This window comes from Notamacropus eugenii, chromosome 2 (genome assembly GCF_028372415.1).
Source record: "Notamacropus eugenii isolate mMacEug1 chromosome 2, mMacEug1.pri_v2, whole genome shotgun sequence".
Taxonomy (NCBI): domain Eukaryota; kingdom Metazoa; phylum Chordata; class Mammalia; order Diprotodontia; family Macropodidae; genus Notamacropus; species Notamacropus eugenii.
In genome coordinates this window covers 191,519,273-191,539,529 of record NC_092873.1, presented here as the reverse complement: position 1 = coordinate 191,539,529, position 20,257 = coordinate 191,519,273, and the positions used below count along the sequence as shown (strand labels likewise).

The 20,257-nt window shown below is 35.5% G+C and overlaps 1 protein-coding gene across 5 annotated transcripts in view; it reads left to right on the top strand.

Moving 5' to 3' along the window:
- The window catches only part of REV3L (REV3 like, DNA directed polymerase zeta catalytic subunit), a 263,108-nt gene that overhangs the window by 126,485 nt on the left and 116,366 nt on the right, over window positions 1–20,257 (top strand). For 4 of the 5 annotated variants that reach the window (XM_072637633.1, XM_072637635.1, XM_072637636.1 and 1 more), the window contains exons 7-13: window positions 2,163–2,257; window positions 3,640–3,744; window positions 4,862–4,946; window positions 5,032–5,183; window positions 5,828–5,956; window positions 13,246–13,483; window positions 18,854–18,996. In XM_072637633.1, the coding sequence (XP_072493734.1) occupies window positions 2,163–2,257; window positions 3,640–3,744; window positions 4,862–4,946; window positions 5,032–5,183; window positions 5,828–5,956; window positions 13,246–13,483; window positions 18,854–18,996 (947 nt within the window). The remainder of the gene's footprint in view (window positions 1–2,162; window positions 2,258–3,639; window positions 3,745–4,861; window positions 4,947–5,031; window positions 5,184–5,827; window positions 5,957–13,245; window positions 13,484–18,853; window positions 18,997–20,257) is intronic. The other variant, XM_072637634.1, reaches the window with a different exon arrangement.

The following is a 20,257-nucleotide window of genomic DNA, read 5'->3' as shown; positions in this document are numbered from 1 at the left end:
AGCTCCAGTGCAGGAGTCAGGAGGACCTGAGTTCAAATCTCACCTCAGACACTTGACACTCACTAGCTGTGTGACCTTGGACAAGTCACTTAACCCCAATTGCCTCATCCTGGGTCATCTCCAGTCATCCTGATGAATATCTGGTCACTGGATTCAGATGGCTCTGGAGGAGAAGTGAGGCTGGTAACCTGCACAGCCCTCCCTCACTCAAAACAAAGTCAAGTGCAAGTCATGTCATTACTTCTCCGATGGCATGGTCTTCTTTGGCAACAAAGGACGAACACACACACACAGAAGACTATTTGGGAAATTTTTTTTTTTTTAGTACAGATGCAACGTCACTTCTGTTTAAAAGCCAATTAATAAATTATATACTGAGATTAAGTATTATTTTTTCTATGTCATTCATTGCTCTATGTATTATAATAGATTCAACCTTGCCTTTGATGCCTATTGCCTATGTAACCTTGGGCAAGTCACTTAAACTCCCTGGACCTCTGTTTCTACGTCAGTAAAATTAAGGTGTTGAATTAGACGACTTCTTAGTCCCCTCCAGCCTGAGAGCTATGATCCTATGGTCATGATCCTATAATCCTAATTTAATTTTAAAGGCTGAGAATTCTTTCCTTTAGTTTTCTTCAAACTTGAAATTGATCTTTTCCCTATAATTGTTCCAATTTGATTTAGATATTTCTGTATTTTGTGATAGTTTTTTATTTTCAATTATTCATTGTCATTTCTTCGTTTGAACCAATTTAGACAGTGATATCATAAAACACGTGATCAGCACAGGATCAGTATGGCTCCTCAATAGTATACATCACTCAGCCACAAGATTTTGGTTTCAGGTATACACAAAGGTTTTGGCAGAGCCTGTGGTGGCACTGTATTATGTTACCAGGAATGCAGCAATGTTCAGGGTACCTAGTCTCAGATGAGCTGTTAAATTGAGATCCTTTTAGCTTTTTTCTCTGATAATGACGGAGCTCAAAAAGAGTTAAGAGATAGGCTGCTCTGATGTATTGGCTATTATTTCCTTTTTCCATTAGTAGCAATGGAATCAAACGTAGTTACCACATTAGATTCTGTCCTTTCAAATTGATTTACTCCAAGATAGACTTCTGAAAATGAGAGTTTGCTAATCTTCTTTTCTTAAGATAGTGACTGAATGAGTGTGACACGTGTGTATCTTGCCATCGTTTACTACATGGGAACATCAGATATCATATTTACCAAGTCTTTTTTTATCTTCAGGATATTTAGTGCATGAAAATGCCAAGTTTGTAGATAATACCTTTTCATATTTAGGTCAGTTTGTGAAGAGTCTAGATTTATGATAGCCCTATAACTTTGATAACTTTCTGATCTCTGACTACTGAAGGGAATATTCTTGTGTCGTGTGGTACAGGGTAATTTTCATAAGGCTAAAATGTTTTCATTTTGTTGGTTTTCATGTTTTCTGACTCCTTTGTGGAGCATTCAGTATGATTTTTCCATATTGTAGTTTGTTTGTATTTTTTTTAAGCAAACTTTAGCTTGTTGAATAATGGTTGTAGGGAAGGAAGAAGGTTAGCATTACTTACCATCCTTTGCTTTCTCTATTCTCCCCTCAATGTCACTATTGTGGTTAGTTTTGGGGTTTTTTTTAACCTCTTTTTAGATGTCTCCTCTTTTACCTCTTCTTAGATATTTTATATTTCTTATCAAGTATTGTAGGTGAAATGTATCCACACTGCTTAGCTCTGTATATCTGGTACAAGTGACTTTTGGAGCTGCCCTGTTACTCCTTTCTGTCCTAGATGGAATATTCTTGTTTAAAAAAATTTTTTTTTAATTTTATATCCATCTATCTGTAGACTATTCAACTGAGCTGCATATTGTGCATTTTAAATAATAGTCTTTGATATTAATATTTACTAATATTTTTCTCTCCTAGTTTATTATTTCATTTAAAAATACACAAACCATGTACCAACTCTATAGTTACTAATTATTGTGAACTTAACTAATATAGTTTTCACTTTTCACAGTGAAATCACTTTTCTACAGTGATTTTCTGATAGTCACTCCAAATATGAATCAAAATAAAAATATTTTATATGTGTACAAATTAAATAAAATGTACTGTGATTATATTCTGTTGTAATTTCATTTCATTATAGTTCTTTAATTCTGGAAGGTGTTGAACCACAAAGTACCTGTGAATTAGAAGTGGATGCTGTAGCTGCTGATATTCTAAATCGGCTGGAGGTTGAAGGTATATGTGTGTGTGCATTTTTATTTTATGCCATTTCTAAAATGCCAAAACAAGTATTCCAATATCTCAAAAAAAAAAAACTTTCAAGAATTCATAATTCAGTTAGTGTGGAGACCCCTTCTACTAGTATGGATTGAAACTCTCTCATACCTTTAAATTTTCTGTATTAAATTAGTATGCTCAGTAATAATAATCGCCTGGTGACTGGCCTTCCGATGATAATTGTCTCTGAGCTTCGGCTAGTCTTTAGATAACATGATATAGCCCATTATAAGGCCTGTGCTTGAAACATTTCCCTTGTGGTGCAGAAGCTTTTTTCTCCTTTAGCAGAACCTACAAGGAACAATTCAGTCAGGTAGAAAATGCACTGTCCTTGGTTCTGGAAATGTGAAGATCAAAAAAAAGAAGGAACAGTCCCTGTCCTCAGGAAGCATACATTCTTTCAGGGGAGGCAACATGCACATCCAAGAATATTCGAAACATATGTATACACATACACACATATGTACATGTGTATGTGTAAAAGAGTAAATACATAAATAAAAGATGATGTGGGGAAGAGATGAAAATTAGGGATTCTAAGACACCAAGGTGAAAAGGGAGTACATCGTAGGTATGGGGCACAGACTCAGCAGAGGGTAGAGAGGGGAGATGGAGTGTCATGGGTGAGGAAGAGGAAGCAAGCCTATATGTTTGTACCACAGAGAGCATGAGACAGGGCAGTATGTCATCAGGTTAAACCTGGTTAGAGTCAGGTTGTGCAAAACCGAAGAGAACCCAGGATTAACTCCATACCCTAATGATGCATTGAAAGAAGACATGAGTTGCATGGCCGAATTAAGAAAGGTTGTTGGAAATTAGGTAGATTCGGTGGTTAGTTTTAGATCCAGTAGAGAGCACTGGAAAAATTCATTATTAGAAAATAGTTGAGGAAACTGTTGTTCCTATTATTCCTGTGTATTTGGTAGCTAATCATTATTGAACAAATAGCTATATTACATTGTTTCATAGACTGAAAATCAATATGACTACAGAAAATCATTCTACTTTTCCTTTTCATTCCCTTGTTCAGTTTTCATAAAAGTCTGGAGGATTCCTAAGTATTTTTGTCCAGTTAGATGTTTGAGTTTTCTTAGGCTAGTGATTTGGGGAGCCGTACAAGAAGCAAGAATAATCAAGAATATAAAGGAGAAACATTGTCAAACACAAACTAAGCTAAGGACCTGTTGTAGGCTTGTTTCTGGAAACTATTTGCAAATTTCTTATAGTACTCACAGTAAGTCAAGGTTGTTATTGGGCAGGGGAAAGAGAAATAAAATGTCCATTTTTTAAATAAAAGTTTTTTCACTACTTTACTTTGAAATATTTGTTTTCACTTGTAGCTCAAATTGGTGGGAACCCGGGTTTACAAGCCATATGGGAAGATGAAAAGCAACGTCGGAGAAACAGAAATGAATCCTCTCAAATTAGCCAACCTGAATCACAAGGTATAAACTAACAGCACACTGCTACTTGTTCTTTATTAAAATTTTTTTTAAACTTAACATTTTTATATAGTCAAAATTATTAACTTCCAGTACAACTTGTCAGAAGCTCTGTGGTCAGTCATGGGCAACTTATTTAACCTGTCATAGCCTCAGTGGCCTCTTCAGTAAAATAGGGATAAGTAATATATGTACAGTTTTATCTCACGGAGGAGTTGTGCTTAATGCACTGTGCAAAACCTTTAAAGTTACGTTCTAAATTGTTTTTACTGCTCATATCAGAATGAATTTCACAAATCTCCTTTCAGTTTTCATGTAAACTTTCCCTTCTGTTGATATCCCATTGTCAATATCTCTTCACTTTCACAGACTCTAGAGGATCTTACGGTTTTCCCATTTCTGCTTATTTAGTGATTAATGTTTCTACTCCTATAGTCTCAGTTTTTACTTTCCTGTACTTTTTCCTTTTATCCCACTATAAACCTTCTGATTCTCCTGTCTCCCCAGATGGAGATTGTGAAACACATTTTTGGAAACACTGGTTATAATTAACTAAGCTATGGAAGGCTAGGACATGTAGTATTGCCCCCAAATTGGTTTGTTGGTATTTTGAGTACTTTTTCATTTAGATTATTTCTCGTAGCTCTCAGAAAATTTTGAAGTTAAAAAATATCTATACTGAAGTTCATTTTAATATTTAAGACACTAAAATTTTTTTGACAATATTTGAGTGTCTCTTGTACAAATTTTAAAATAATAATGTTGTTGTTTATCTAGGAAGTAAAGAAACTAGAATTCCTCCATTGTATTCAGGAACATAATACATTGATAGGTTAAGGGAAATGTTCTTTTTCCACTCTTAATTCTATAATTATGGAATGTAATCTTGAATTGATTTCAAGTACTTATCATCAATATATGAGTAACCATTTTAATTTTGTTTGACATTATTAGAGAACAGCTTTTAGATAAAGGTGTTTCACAAAAGTTGGTAAGTTACTATCACTTTTAAAAGTTCCTTGAGGAAATAAGCTTAGTGTTGCTTCAGAATATTTTATTCATTTACTATTTGCCTAAAAAGGTCCTCTTCCTTTTTTGAATGCACTTTTTAAATTTGAAGATCGTGGATGCATTCCAGCAACAGAGAGTGAAAACATGTTTCAGAAGAGACTTCAGGAAGTTCTTAAGCAGAATGATTTCTCTGTGTAAGTAGTCATTTCATACAGTTCATTGAACTGACCTTTCTCCCTTGGTAATCTAGTTAGTTTTAAAGAATGTGTTTTAATTAAGCAGAACATTATCAGGATCTGTGGACTATAGTAATGGATCCCAGGAGTTCTCTGCTGAGTTAACTTTGCATTCTGAAGTTTTGTCTACTGAAGCTGTTCCCTGTTCACCAGCCAATGTGGTAGAAGTCCATCAAGAGAAAGAGCTGAACAAAGGTGAGCTTTTTTTATTGGATTATATAGTCTTCATTAGAGCACTCGTGTGATCTATTTTGTTTAATTATTTGTTTTTAAATGTTGGAAGACCTTTATGAATGTTTATTTTAACTTTAGAAATTAGGGTTTAGACTAGTAGGGTGTATGGAGAGGGTACGAAGTGTGTACATTTCTAAGTAGCCCACACGTAGCTGTTATTAATCCTATTTGTCATTTGATAGTTGCCACCAACAAATGGTCTGTTTTTCTTCTCATTATGTGCTGTATTCACCTCTTTGCTATAATGTAAGATGAAATGAATTTTTGTCCTGTATCTGCCTGAACCTTAATGTACTGATCATACTCTAGTTCCCCATTAAAACAGTATGAGAGTGATAAGTTATAGAGCTCTTTGAAATATTGAATTGAAAACCTCTAGAACTTAAGAACTTTTGTGAAAGTCTCTCATTATTAGACATTAGAAATAAAAATTTACTTTCAAAGCAGGAATGATTGACCTCAATTGTAACTTTGTGCAGATTGCAGTATTTTAAGATTTTATTGGATAATTTTTTTAAATGTTCACCAGGTAATTTTTTTAAATTCTGAAAGTTTAAATTTTAGAAGATGCTATAACTGAATGTTGGCCTTGTTTTTATCATAAGAATACTTAAGAAAGAACATTCTTAAAGAAGAAGAAGCACTTATTAATGAAGAAGCAATTTTGAACCTTATGGAAACAAGTCAGACTTTCCAGCCTCTGTCCCAAAGACTGAGTCAGTCTCCAGTTTTCAGTAAGTAATTTAATACCACAGTAAGCATGCCATATTCCACCTTTTAGATTTATGTCAACAGTGTTTTGGGTGAATTAATTGTTTTATGTTTAGCTTGTATAATACAGCTACAGGAGCACCGGCCTAGGAATTGGCAACAGGAGTCAGCCTGTGGTTCTTGCTCTGGTACTTTGGACTTAACTTGCTAAGACTCAGTTTCCTCTTTTTTAAAGTAAGGCTGGTAATTTCTACCCTGCATACTTCACAGATTTGGTGTTAGGTTAATATGATTTACTATTTGTAAAGGACTTTGAAATCTAGAAAGTACTGTGTGCATGTAAAATAGTGGTATGTAAAAGGCGTTGTAGCATAGCTGAGAATGCATTAAGTTTACCTGAAAGCCAGAGATTGAATCTCTTCCTTACCATTTATGAGCATTATGGTATGAGCCAAAGTTGTGTAATTTTGAGCCTCAGTTCCTTAAATAATATTGTCAGTATCTAAAGAGATCTTGATAAAGTTAGATCACTGGACTGGATCAAATAAGATGAAATTTATAAGGAATAAATGTAAAGTCTTGTACATGGGGTTCAAAAAATATGTATCACAAGTACAAGGTTGTAGATAAGAGATGATTGAATAGCAGCTTGTCTGAAAAAAAGATGAGTATTAGTAGACTTCAAGCTCAGTCAGTAGGAGTCAATAGTATCCTGTGGCAGCCAAGACATCCATTGTGATTTTACTCAGCGTTAGGAGAGGAATAGTTCCTGGGAGCTAGATGGCTCAGTGGTTAGAGCACTGAACCTGGAGTCAGGAAGACCTGAATTGAAATTCGGCCTTAGACATTTACTTGGCTATGTAACCCTAGGTAAGTCACTTAACCTCTGTCTTAATCCACTGGAGAGGGAAATGGCAAACTGCTCTAGTATGTTTGCTAGGAAAACACCATGGAGCATGCTATGGTCCATGGGGTCATGAAGATTCAGACATGATGGAACAACATAAACAGTGAAGTCTGGCAATAATCTGGGTGCCCCTAGCTTCTCAAGACTTTCCCTTTGAAGTTATTTTCCATCTGCTCTGTATATATCTTATATGTACTGATTTATTCCCATTATTATGTAGATAGGGAGAGAAAAAGAGTTAGCATTTATTGAGCATTACTATGTGCCTGACACTATGCCAAGCACTTTACAATTATTTCTTCTGATCCTCACAACTCCAAGGGGTAGGTATATTAATATTCCCATTTTACAGATGGGGAAACTGAGGCATACAGCAGTTAAATGATTTGCTCAGGATCACATAGCTGATAAGTATCTCAGACTGGATTTTAACTCATATCTTCCTGACTTCCAGGCCTAGCACTCTATCCACTGTAGCTGCCACTAGTACCTTGAGGACAGGAAGTGGTTTTTTTGCCTTTCTTTGTTATACCCAATGATTAGCAAAATAACACCTAAGAAGCTCTTGGTGAGTATTTGATTGATGGTCCTGCTCTGCTCTGCCCTGTTAGATCATACCTGGAGCATTGTATTGAATACTGGGTACCATATTTTTATAAGTACACTTATAAACTGGAGAAGATCCATAGATATGCAGTCAGAATGATAAAATAGCTCAAGTTCAATTAAACTTATGTTGTTTGGTTTCAAAGGATAGAACTGGGAGCAAAGGGTGCAAGTTTTAAAGGGACAAATTTATGCTAGATATAAGGAAAATTTCCTAACAATAAGAGCCTGCAAAATTAGAATGAGGTGCCTTGAAAGGCAGTGGATTACCCCTCAGTTGATGCATGTTGGTGCATATGTTTTGATGGGGATATTTTTTTCAATAAGAGGTGTACTTAGATGACCACTAGGGACCCTTCCAACTCTGAAATTCTGTGATTTTCTGTCTGTGAAATTAGGATAATATTTTCTCCCCTACCTATTTCACATAGTTGTTGTAGAGACCAAACAAGGTCATTAATATGAAATTATGTTGTAAAGCACTATCAAATGTATATTTATTCAATTAGGTATAAAAATGTGGTCTTTAAGTTAGTTACCTTTGTTTTTTATTTTCTGCAAAGCTTTTTATAGAAACTTGTAAAAGGAAGCATTTCCCTTTATTTTTAACTTCACTTTTGTTTTTGGGGAAGAACCATTGCTTCCTAGGGGGAAGACAAAAAGAAAGGAAAAAAAAACATTTTCTTGATCAGTGTAATTCCAAAGGTGAGCTGCTATAATAGACCATCATGACTAGATCTGTACACTTACTGTTTGACTAGCAGGAATTTCTCAAGCTAACTTCTTTTAAAAGTATTAGGCATTGATTAGAGGCAGCATATACTGATCCCTGCTGAGTGCCACTACTGCCTCATTGCCTTTACCTGTCAGCACCTTTGTTATTATCTGACTCTGACACCCTTTGCTACTCTTGTAGTTTCTTTATACTAGTTGCTTATTACTAGCTTAGAAACATTGATTAGCATTTTTAGGCCCTTTACTAGATTTCTCTTAAATATTTTATTCTATCATGGTGGCACCCTTTTCTAACATGTACTTTTTTCTTTTTTAAATATGTTTTTTATTTATTTCATTAAATTACCCAAATTAAATTTCCCAGTTACATTTAAAAAAATTTTTAAATCATTTTTAAAAATTTTGAATTCCGAATTCTCTCCCTCCCACCCCATTCCCCTCCTTGAGAAAGCAAGAAATTTAATATTAATTAAACATGTGAAGTCATGCAAAACATTTCCACATTAACCATGTTGTAAAAGATACAGACAAAAAAAGAAATTTTAAAATGTGCTGCTTCAGTTTGCTTTAAGAATTTTTCAGTCTCTCTGAAGGTGGTGGATAGCATTTTTCATCATGGGTCCTTTGGAATTGTCTTGGATCATTGTCTTTATTAGAGTAGCTGAGTCATTCACAGTTGATCATTGTTACAATGTTGCTGTTACGGTGTACAGTGTTCTCCTGGTTTTGCTCACTTCATTTTTGCATGAGTTCATATTAGTCTTCCCAGGTTTTTCTGAAACTTATCCTGCTCATCATTTCTTATAACACAACAGTATTCCATCACAATCATATACAGCTTGTTCAGCCATTCCTCAACTGATGGACATTCTCTCAATTTCCAATTCTTTGCCACAACAAAAAGAGCTGCTATAAATATTTTTATTCAAATAGATTCATTTCCCTTTGATCTCTTTAGGATACAGACCTACTGGTAGCATGGCTGGTCAAAGGGTATGCCCAGTTTTATAGCTCTCTGGGTATAATTCTAAATTGTTGTCCAGAATGGTCAGACTAATTCACAACTCTACCAACAGTGCATTAGTGTCCCAATTTTTCCACATCCTCTTCAAGACTTATTTTTTGTCATATTAGCTAATCTGATAAATATGAAGTGGTGCTTGAGAATTGTTTTAATTTGCATTTCTCAAATCAATAGTGATACCTACCAAAACCTATCCCTGCTTTTTCTTTCTAGATTACCTCTGCATGCGTTTTCCTGTGACACCTCCACAGGGAGCAGCTAGCTTTCTGGTGGGCTTTCCTCTAGTTCTCTTAATGTGTGGCTGCAATGAGCACTCAGGCATCCCTCCCTCTTTCCACATTGCTAGTCCACCTTTTCCATCCATGCATCTCTCTAATGGCACCCATACACTGATGGTTTTGTACACTTGTTTCTGGGCAGCATGTACCACCATACTGTTCTTTGGATCACCTTCATCTTGAATTCAAAGCTCTTCCATTATACACAACCATACAGTGTCACCAAAAGAACAGTATTTATGAGATGTGTCTTTGTGTCAGGAAGAAGCTTGAGGTCATTGAAAGCACTGAGTAATTTTCCAAAAGAAATCCTGCCCTCCCTCCTCTTCCTGTTCATTTATGAGCCCAGATCATTCTGTGCAGTGTCCTTCTCAGATACACCAGTGAACCAACTGTTTTATCCATCCAAGCATGTAATCATAAATACTCAGTTTTTAAAATCCTATATAACCTTATAACATTTTAGATTGGCACTTAAGACCCTTAGAGCTTATTTATGTTTTTATAACTTTAAGAAAAAATGATATCGCTTCTTCATAAATGATCTATAGGAAGAGATTGGGGCAGCTATGTGGTGCAGTGGATAGAGCACTAGTGCAGGAGTCAGGAGGACCTGAGTTCAAATCTCACCTCAGACACGTGACACTCACTGGCTTTGTGACCTTGGGCAAGTCACTTAACCCCGATTGCCTCATCCTGGGTCATCTCCAGTCATGCTGGTGAATATCTGGTCACTGGATTCAGATGGCTCTGGAGGAGAAGTGAGGCTGGTGATCTGCACGGCCCTCCCTCACTCAAAACAAAGTCAAGTGCAAGTCATGTCATCATTTCTCTGATGGCATGGTCGTCTTCGGCAATGAAGGATGAGCACACACACACACAGACACACACAGATAAAAGTGTGACCTGAACTCAGATCCCACCTCAGACACAAATGTGACCCTTAGAAAGTCACTTAATGTCTCTCAGACTCAGTTTCCCTGTCTGTAAAGTGGAGATAACAATAGAGTTTCTCTCATCGGATTGTTGTGAGAATAAAATGAGATAAGATATATAAAGTACTTTGCAAATACTATATAAATGCCCCATTATCATTATTACAAATCTATTGTGATGACTTAGATGGCTTTGAAGTCTTTCTTCAGACTAATTTTGCCATCCAGTGTTTCTCCTTATTTTGTAAAATTTTACAAAGGAGTTCATGTTCTATACTGATAATACCTTGCTCTGCCATTTCTATCTCTTTGGCAAGCAAATCAAATGTTCACTGACTAAGGTACCTTCTGAGTTCTAGAAGACTAGAGTCTTCTTGTGGTAACTGTGTAAAAGTATTCCAATCAGTATTGATACTGTAGTAAGAATAATAATAGCTACTGCATTTATAACCAGAGTAACTATAAGCCATCCTTCCATTTAGATGCAGTTTCCCTCTTTCCTCTGGCTTTGTTTATAGTGGGAATGCCAGCAATTACATGATTCAGATACTCCAGCAATATGTCTACTCTTTTCTCTTTGGACAAGATCACTCATTTAAAGTAGCAATCAGTCAGCAAGTATTTAGTAAGCACCTGCTATGTGCCAGTCACCATACTGGATGCTGAGAATTAAGAAAAAAAATAAAACAGTCCCTTCCCTCAAAGAGATTATATTCTTTTGGGGGAGGCAATATGTACACATATAAGCATTTACAGAATAAATATAAGGTATAATTCAGGAGAATAGTAAGAAAGGCAGTAGTAGTTGGCAGGAAGAATCAAGAAAGCTCTTATCTATGAAGGAGGAAGAGAGGAAAGGAGGGATAAGCATTTAATAAGTGCCTACTATGTGCCAGGTACTTTGCTAAGTGCTTTACAAATACTAGATCATTTGAGGGGTAGTATTTGAGCTGAGATTTGAAAGAAACCACACATTCCAAGATGAATTGATTGGGCCAGAAGCCTTCATATAATTAACTTTAAGTTCTAAACATTTAATTGCTTTATCTTACTCTTGATTTATCTACCAAACTGAACCCTTTAGTCAGTTAATAGAAGCTTCTGTTAGTGTTAAATATCATGTATTTGCCAGATTTAAAGCAATGAAGGTAGAAAGTTCTTTTTTTCTTTTAGTCTTTGCTTTAAAATTGATGTTTAATGATATACTTGAAACACCTATTAAGATGCATATGTATCATTGTATGAGTAGCAGAAGCCCTTGAAGGGGCTACATAGCTATCTGATCTTTCTCACCCTTTTGTTGCTCAGGCAGAAGATTATTTTTCTCGAAAGTTAATTAAACTCTTAGAGGAAGCTTTAACTTACAGATTACTCCAGTTTGAAGGAACTTCAAAAGTTAGCTAGTTCAATCTCCTTTGCAATGCAGAAATCCATCCCTTCTATAGTATGCCTGACATGTGGTCATCTAGAATCTATTTGAATACTTAGAGCAACAGAAGGTAGTTGGAAAACTGTTACTGAAATCTGCTCCTTATAGTTTCTACCTATTGATCCTGTTTCTTTGCATCAGAAGAAATTGGATTGATAATGAAAGCAATACAACCAATGCAATACATATGAAGTGTTGCTTGCAGTCAGCACCAGATGTATAATGTTTTTATTTTTTCTACATAGTTACTTAGTTTGTTGTGCTCCTGATTTCCCTGGGGAACTTTTGAATCTTAAGGAAGAGGGTTCTATAATGAACCTTTGGATGTTTTTATAATGTGATTAGTTCTCTTTTATGAGTATTTGTTACACCTGAGTCTTTTCTTTTTGATGAGGTTGTAAGTTGGAATAAAGATTTTAGGTACTGAGAGAAATGATTATTTTTCTATTATATAAATAACCAATTACTTAATTAGGATTGAAATTTTTCCTTTTATTTCCTCATTCAGGAACTAGCCCCTGTAAGCCAGTCAGTCAGTCTCTGAAGGATATTGCTAATAGATGAGACTGCCCAAATCCTCAGGGTACATGCTCTGTGATTTTGGGTGGGACCCCACCCAGCTAGACCTTATAAACAGAATCTAATCTAGGTGAATTCTTGCCCTTAAGAAATGAGCCTCTGTCCTTGGAACACTTTATTAGAATTTAGGGTGACCCAGCTTATAAAAAGGAGAAAACCAGCAAAAGTGGTCTGGGTAGAGATAGATTCCTTTGTCCAGACTGCTGGAGGCAGCAATGATCTCATGAGCAAGTCCAGTTCTCAGAAGGAGGAGCTGAAGACTTTTGGCCAACTTTCTCATTAACATGTCCACCTTCTCATTAATTGTTCATCAATCAGGGTTAATTTCATCTGTCAAGAGCACCTCTTTTTCCAAAGGTATTTAAGCATTCAGGTATCTCCATGGTTTTGTCTTTGGTTACCAAGAGAAACCACTGACCATCAATTTATTGACTACTGGCTAACCTAATTAATAAATTGACTATCACTGACTCAGAAACCCTAATAACCCAGAAGCCTCAGAGGGGTTTTCATTCATCTAGGTGCTGAGGCATGGGATTAGCCTGAGAGTGTGAAATTTAAAACTGCTTCCGAGCAAAATGGTCCCCTCCACTGACAGCACTCTAAGCAAATTTCCTTAATAAATGGCTGTGTGTTTTGAAAATCACTGGCCTTCCCTTTTAACTTCTTTCAGTTTCCTTAATGGTTCCCCCACATTTTTCAAAGATAAACTTTTTTATATTTTTTTTATAGTTCTAAGTTTGCTAAGTTTCAAAATGTAAAACTATATGGAAAATAAAAACTACTGTAATACAGATTCACTTATTATTTATTTTGTAGTGGAGAGCAGTCCTGATGAGTCTTTGGTACATCTTCTGGCTGGTTTGGAGAGTGATGGATATCAAGGGAAAAGATACAGTATTTCATCTTCACATCCTTCCTTTGGAAGCTCTAGAAATCCCCAGAACAGTGATGATGAAGAAAATGAACCACAGATAGAAAAAGAAGAAATGGAGCTTAGTTTGCTGATGTCCCAAAGGTGGGACAGCAATATTGAAGAGCATAGTGCTGAAAAAAGGTAATTTGCCTTTTAGTTATTTTTGTCACATTATGCATTAACTTTTTTTCTCAAAATTATTTTCTTTGACCACAAATTGTTTCTTTCATTGACTCTAATGTGCCCTCTCTTTCTTCAGACCCCTTTCTGAACAATTTCCCTCTTCATACGACCTTCACTTTTTATGCATGTCAGGCATATGCTGTTGGTCTAGTACATATACTCATAGTGCACGTTTACCTCTCGGATTATTGTGAAGGTCCAGTGAGGTAGCATGTGAAATGTTTTGCAAATTTTAATTGCTTTATAAATTTAGCTATTATTATTCTTCTGTGGCATATAAATATGAAGACAGTAGAGACTATTCTGTTGACAATAATGCCCAAACCACTGTTTTAAAAGTGAAGAACCTATCCATCTAGCAATTTTTTGGCTATATCATATAATCAGTTTTTGCAGTCTACTCTTTCTTGTATACTCTCAATTTGTTTGCTTTTTCTTCCTCTTGTGTGGTTTTTTCTACCTTTCTTACTATTTTTTTCCTCAACACCCAGTCCCCCAACATGAACCTCATTTTCTGCTATACTTTGGCATTTTCCTAACCTTTATCATATAAATCTGATTGTGCTTCTCTCATCATACCTGCCATTCTGAGATACTGGGGAAACAATTGAATATTTTTTTTAAAAAAGTGCATCATTTGCAAATACGTACATAAATTGTGTTACTTAGGAGCTCATAGGTCTTGATGGATGTTGAGTAAATCATTGGGGTTTACCTATGTTCAGAAACAGATTGGGAATGAGGCAAGAATTTTCACAGATTCATAGGCAGATTTTTAACTTATTAAAAACAAATAACTCTTATAACCCTACTAGTATCACTTTTTAATTCTAGTGAGTCAGGTAGTTTTCAAAAAAGGGCATTGTGGTCCTCAATAGAAGGTTGTCAGGTTTATCAGGAAATCAGACACTATTTCTCTCTGAAGCAAGTAAAATTACATCTTCAAAGATCAGGAAACTAAGTCTCTGAACAATTTAACAGTGCCAATCAAGTGAAAATAAAGCCACAGTTAAAATTAGAAAACAGTATTTTATGTATATGGCGTCTCCTGTTCAAATAGAGTGAATGAAGATAATGTTGAGCTAGCATAAAAACCATAAAATTCTCCATAAGAACTAGATAAGTTGTGATGGACACTGATTACAGGGACAGTTAGGCACTCTGCCCCCCCTCCCCCCCCAAATTTACTTTTTTGGTGGGTTGTTGTTTTTTTTTTTGTTTCTTTTTTTTTTTTTTGCTGCTTATACATGGAGTTGGAGTGAAAGTTGGTTGAGTTTTCAAAACATTCCTGTTTACCCTGCATGTATTTAATATGTTTGCTTCTCATAGTATTTGATCATTTGCCTATAAACAGACTATCAGTTTGCAAAGTCCAACCCACTGGAGGTCTATGAAGTCACAAGGCATGCCATTCCATTTTCAGTGAACTTGTAATTGTTAAGAAGGCTATGGATTGTGTCTATCCCTGTGTTTTCACAGACATAGGAAGCTCCTAATGAGGAATTTCCTCTACCAGTGCAAGTTAGCATTTTCCCAGCAACTTATATTCTTAGAGAGTTGCCTAGAGCATTAAAAGGTTAAGTGACTTGCCCAGTGTTGGATAGTTGGTGTGTGTCAGAAGCAGGAATTGAAGCCAGGTCATCCTGGCCCCAGTGCCAGCTCTCTGTCATTATGCCATGCTACTTCTCAGCTGTTAAGAAGTTCTTCCTTATTAAACCAAGGTTTCTTTTGCATAAATTCCACCTTAAGGAGTATGTGAGCTGTGCATCATTTAATCTCTTCCTTTGTCCCCATTACAAGGCATATATTTCTCTGATAACATCGTTTATACTGCTTCTCTTGTTCAATTCTAGATTGGTAACTTGGTACAATTTGTGTACACCCAACATGTGACTTTCAGTTGCCCCTTGAGTGACCCTTAATTTTAATTCTTTAGAGACTATGGTATTCATTCAGTGACTTGTAATCATACTGTATCACCCTGTTCTGCCCATTTTAGCAATATAAAAAGAATTTGATCCAAAAAAAACCAGTCATTCCCCTCCAAAATCTTCTCTTTTCCATACTAACTATCCCTGGTTTTGTTTTGTTTAATTTTGTTTTTTCAGTTTCAACTGTTTTTTCAGTTTTTGGTTTCTAGAACAATTCTGTTCATTCTTTCTTACATGTAATCCAGACTGCCAGTGCCCCACCAAAAGTGAGGTAACCAAAAGTTAATTCTCTAAGCTTAGTATGCTATTCCATGTGGTGAGACCAGTGTAAAGTATAATGGAACTACTACTTCCTTTGTTTTAAACATTATACTATTAATACAGCTTAAGATTTTGTTAGCTTTTGTTGATAGCCATGTCAAATTTCTGGCTGTTTGAGGTTTTTACAGTCAACTAAAGTCCTAGAGGTGATTACTAAATTGATTGGGAGGTTAAACCATTACTTTTTTCTTTACATCATAGATATATAGGGATTCTGAGAACTAGAGGTGAGGAGAATGTGTATTCCAGGCATGGGACCAATGTGAGGGCATGAAGAAAGAAAAAGTTTCAGTCTTGATGAGGAAGACTAATTTAATTGGACCATAGTATTTGTGAAGTGGTATAATGTTTAATGAGCCTGGAAAGCTAGGACAGAGCCAGTTGTGAATAGCTTTAAAAAGTACCAAACAGGAATTTATATTTTATCCTAGAAATAATATTGGAGTTGATTGAGTAGTGAAGTCACATGGTCATATCTGTACTTTAGGAAAATCACTTTGTTGTCATGCTACGTAGTAGCTAGATTAGTGGGGAGTGATTTGAGTGATCAAGAACAGAAGTACAACAGAATTGGAGAAGGACAGATGGCCTGATTTTCCAGCAAAGGGGAAGAATGGAGCCACCTATTGAGCCTGTCTTTGATTCATGGCAAAGCTTTCTATTTACTGTTAAAGAGAGTGGTAATGAATCTATAAGTGATGATCACAAAGAGCCAACATAGCTTCATCAAGAACAGGTTGAGCAAAACTAACCTCATTTTCGTTTTTGATAGGATTAGTAAAGTAGTGAATGAAGGGAATAGTGTAGATATGATTTACCCAGATTTTTGCAAATTATTTTATAAAAGTCTTTCATATTATTCTTATGGAAAAGATGGAAGAATTTGTGATTACATATTAGTATTATTAAGATGGATTCAAAATTGTTTGAATATTTCCAGAGAGTTTTCATTAATGATTGTCAGCTTAGAAGGCAGTGTTCATCAATTAAACCTGGTAGTCGGTACATATAGGGAATTGACATGAAAATAGAATACCAAGAGCCATTCACTAGTACATAAGAAGTCAAAGCTTATGAAGTTTTCAGAGTAAGACTCAGCAAGCTATAAACGACCCATCACTAATAAGAAGAGGAATACAATTAAATCAACTCTGTAGTTTCACTTCTCATTGGCCATTGCAGACAATCAGTCAGTGCTAGAGGAGCTTTGGGAAGGTAAGCGCACCAGTGTACTGTTTTGTGCTCAGTTGAAATGGTATGGCTATTTTAGATTTCAGTTTGGAATTATGCAAGAGAAGTTGCTTAACTGTCCATTCTTTGACTCAGCAGCCCCCTTATTGGTTATATACCCAAAGGAAGTCAGAATCAGAAACAAAGGTACAGTATGTACTATAATATTCCCAGTGGTACTCTTTGTGGTAGCAAAGAACTGTGAACCAGTGGGTCCCTATCCATTGGGCAATGACTGAAAAACTATAGTATTTGAATGTAATAGTAGTTGAATACTGTTATCCAGTAAGAAATGATGATATGAAGAATTCAAAGAAACCTGGGATGATTTTTATGAACATATATAGAGCAAAATTAATAGAAGAGAAAAAAACACAGAATCTCTTGTCAGAGGACCAAGGTTCACATCCCATCTCTATTTACCAGTTATGTGTCTGTCCTTGGGAAAATTCCTTTGCTTCCTTAGGCCTTACTTTTCTTATCTGTCAAAGGAGGGAGTAAAAACTAGATGAGCTCTGAAGTCTCTTCCAGCTCTAGGTCTGTATTCCTATGCAAAACCACAATATCGGTCAAAACAAAGTTAAGCTTTGAATAACTGAAAAACCAGTAAAGATGTCAGAGATCAGATAAAAAAAGGAAATCTTTTTCCCTTTCTACCCCTCCCTACTCATCCCCTGCCTTCCCATTAACCCCATCCCTCACCCTACATACATAGGAGAGGTAGAGGGCTGCTGGGACAGAATACTGCATACTGTCACTATAGTGGTGTTATTGTTTAAATTCTTTTGTAACATTGGAGAGTTTTGTCCTCCATGGGGCAGTGGGGGGAACATTGAAATTCCTGTAGTATAAACACAGAAGGCATCAATGACTTTATAAAGGTGTAGATAGTGTGTTTACCGAAGTTGCAGATAATGGAGAGTGATACCAAACTGGATACAGAATCAGGATTAACAAAAATATTTTGGGAGGTAAGAGCAGTGGGTTGAGTTCAATTTATACCAGATGAACTTTTCAGCTGTTATTCTCTTAGAACTCTCCCATAAAGGAATTCACATATATGACCCACAATTTGAGAATTATTGCTATAGGCAAATGTAGTTTGCTCTACCTTATACAAATAATGCAACTCCACATTTGACTAGAACATTTGACAACACCTTGGTAAGTATTTATAGACTACTGTATTTCTGCTGTAGTGAATTATAATGTTTTTTCTGTTATAGTGAAGAATCGGTACTAATAAGATGGATAGCTGTTAAAGTGTAATTGTTAAAAAGCTTTATCATCTGAAAAGTGCTGTCTACCTCCAGAGAAAGAACTGATGGCATCTGAATACTGACTTCTTTTTTTCCACTTTCTTTTTATTTTTGGTTCAAGTTTTCTTCCACAAAATGACTAATATGGTAATATATTTTACATGATTGCATATGTATAAACTATATCAGATTTCTTACTGTCTCAGAGATGGGGTAAGAGAAGGAAAGAAGGATAAAATTTAGAGCTCAACTTTTTTTAAAAGAATGTTAAAAAGTATTTTTGTATGTAATTGGAAGGAAAATAATTTTTTTAATTTATCATCTCAGTTTGTGTTTTGCTTTCAGAAAACACTTGTGTGTATTTTATTAGAACTGATGTAAGGTGATTACAATAGACATGCAGGTAAGGCAAAAGAAATTCACAGGAGGTTATCCTTATTTGTTTTAGAAATTAAATTTTCATACTTTTTTGATTGAATCACAATACCCTAGCTTCAAGTGTAGTAAATTATTTTCTGTAAGTCTAAAGTGTAAATGTTTTTTCCTCTAGTCATACTGATGAATGAATAAATCTTAATCTTCTCTAGATTACTGTGCAAAAGCATCCATAGAAGTTCAACTGAAGAGGAAGATTCTTCTTCAGAGGAAGAAATGGAATGGAGTGGTAATAGTTTGCTTCTGGCTAATCTTTCTATACCTCAGTTAGATGGAACAGCAGATGAAAACAGTGGTAAGTGAACAAAGCTATGCTTAAAGTTTGCTGACTTTAAGGAAAACAAAATCTTGGCCTTTAGCACTGAGACACCAGATTTTTGTGTACTTTTTAGAAGGTACAGATTATCTCATATACATTTCTTCTGTTTCCTGAATATGTTTCCTTTGGAAGAGATTGAATACCTGACACTTTATTTCTAAAATGTATATAACTTTCTGAGGCATTAATTATGTTTCATAGACTTTATGTTCTTTCAGCTTGGTATAATGAAAAGGCCCCTGGCTCTGGAGTCAGAGGACATGGGTTCAGATCTTATCCTTACCTATTTTGCCTTGAGCAAGTTACTCAGCCTCCTTTGGCTTCAGTTTCTTCATCTGTAAAATGAAGAGGTTGAATTAAATGACATCCTAATGCCACCCCAAAGAGGTCAAAGACAGAAACAAAAGTCTCAAAGTATGCATAGCAGCATTTTCTATAGGAGCTAAGAGTAGCAAAGAACTGGAAAAATAAAGTAACTGGTCATTGATTGGGAATGGCTAAAATAATTTCTTAATAATAGAATATTACTGTGCTATAAGAAACAATGAAAAATGCAAAGACACATGGGAAAACTTGTATGAAATGGTGCAGAATAAATTAGGCACAAAAAAAATTGTATACAAAATAACTACAACCATGTAAATAACCACCACACACCTCCCAAGAGATAATCTGAAACTTGACTAGATGGCCTCTGAGAACCCTTCCAACTCCTGTGATCACGTAGTTTAGAAAGGAAACAAGAAAAATAACCTACCCATCATTCCCTTCCAAAAAACACCTGATTTAGAGAGCATCTAAAAATTTCTCTTCCATTTGAAATAATAATGCAAAGAGGCAAATTTGTATTAGGACTAAATTAATTTTAAGTTTTATGGGTATAAGAAATATTTTTTCCCCTTCATTTTCCTAATCCCCAAATTAGGGTGAAAATATTAGAATTATAGATTTAGCACAGCTTGCTTTTAATTATATTCCTTTGCTTTAGCTTTCTTCAGTGCCTGGAATGTACTACCTCCTCACTTAGACCTTATAGAATCCTGTTTCTTTCCAAACTCAAGTCAAACCCTGCCTTCTATATAAAGCCCTTTGTGACCCCAATGCCAACTACTTTGCTTTCTCTCCCTAATTACCTTATATTCATTTTATATATCTATATGTTCTTGTTGTGTACCCAGTAGGATGCAAACATCCTGATTTAAGTGATCAGCGAAGCCCAAATGAACCCAAAGAACAA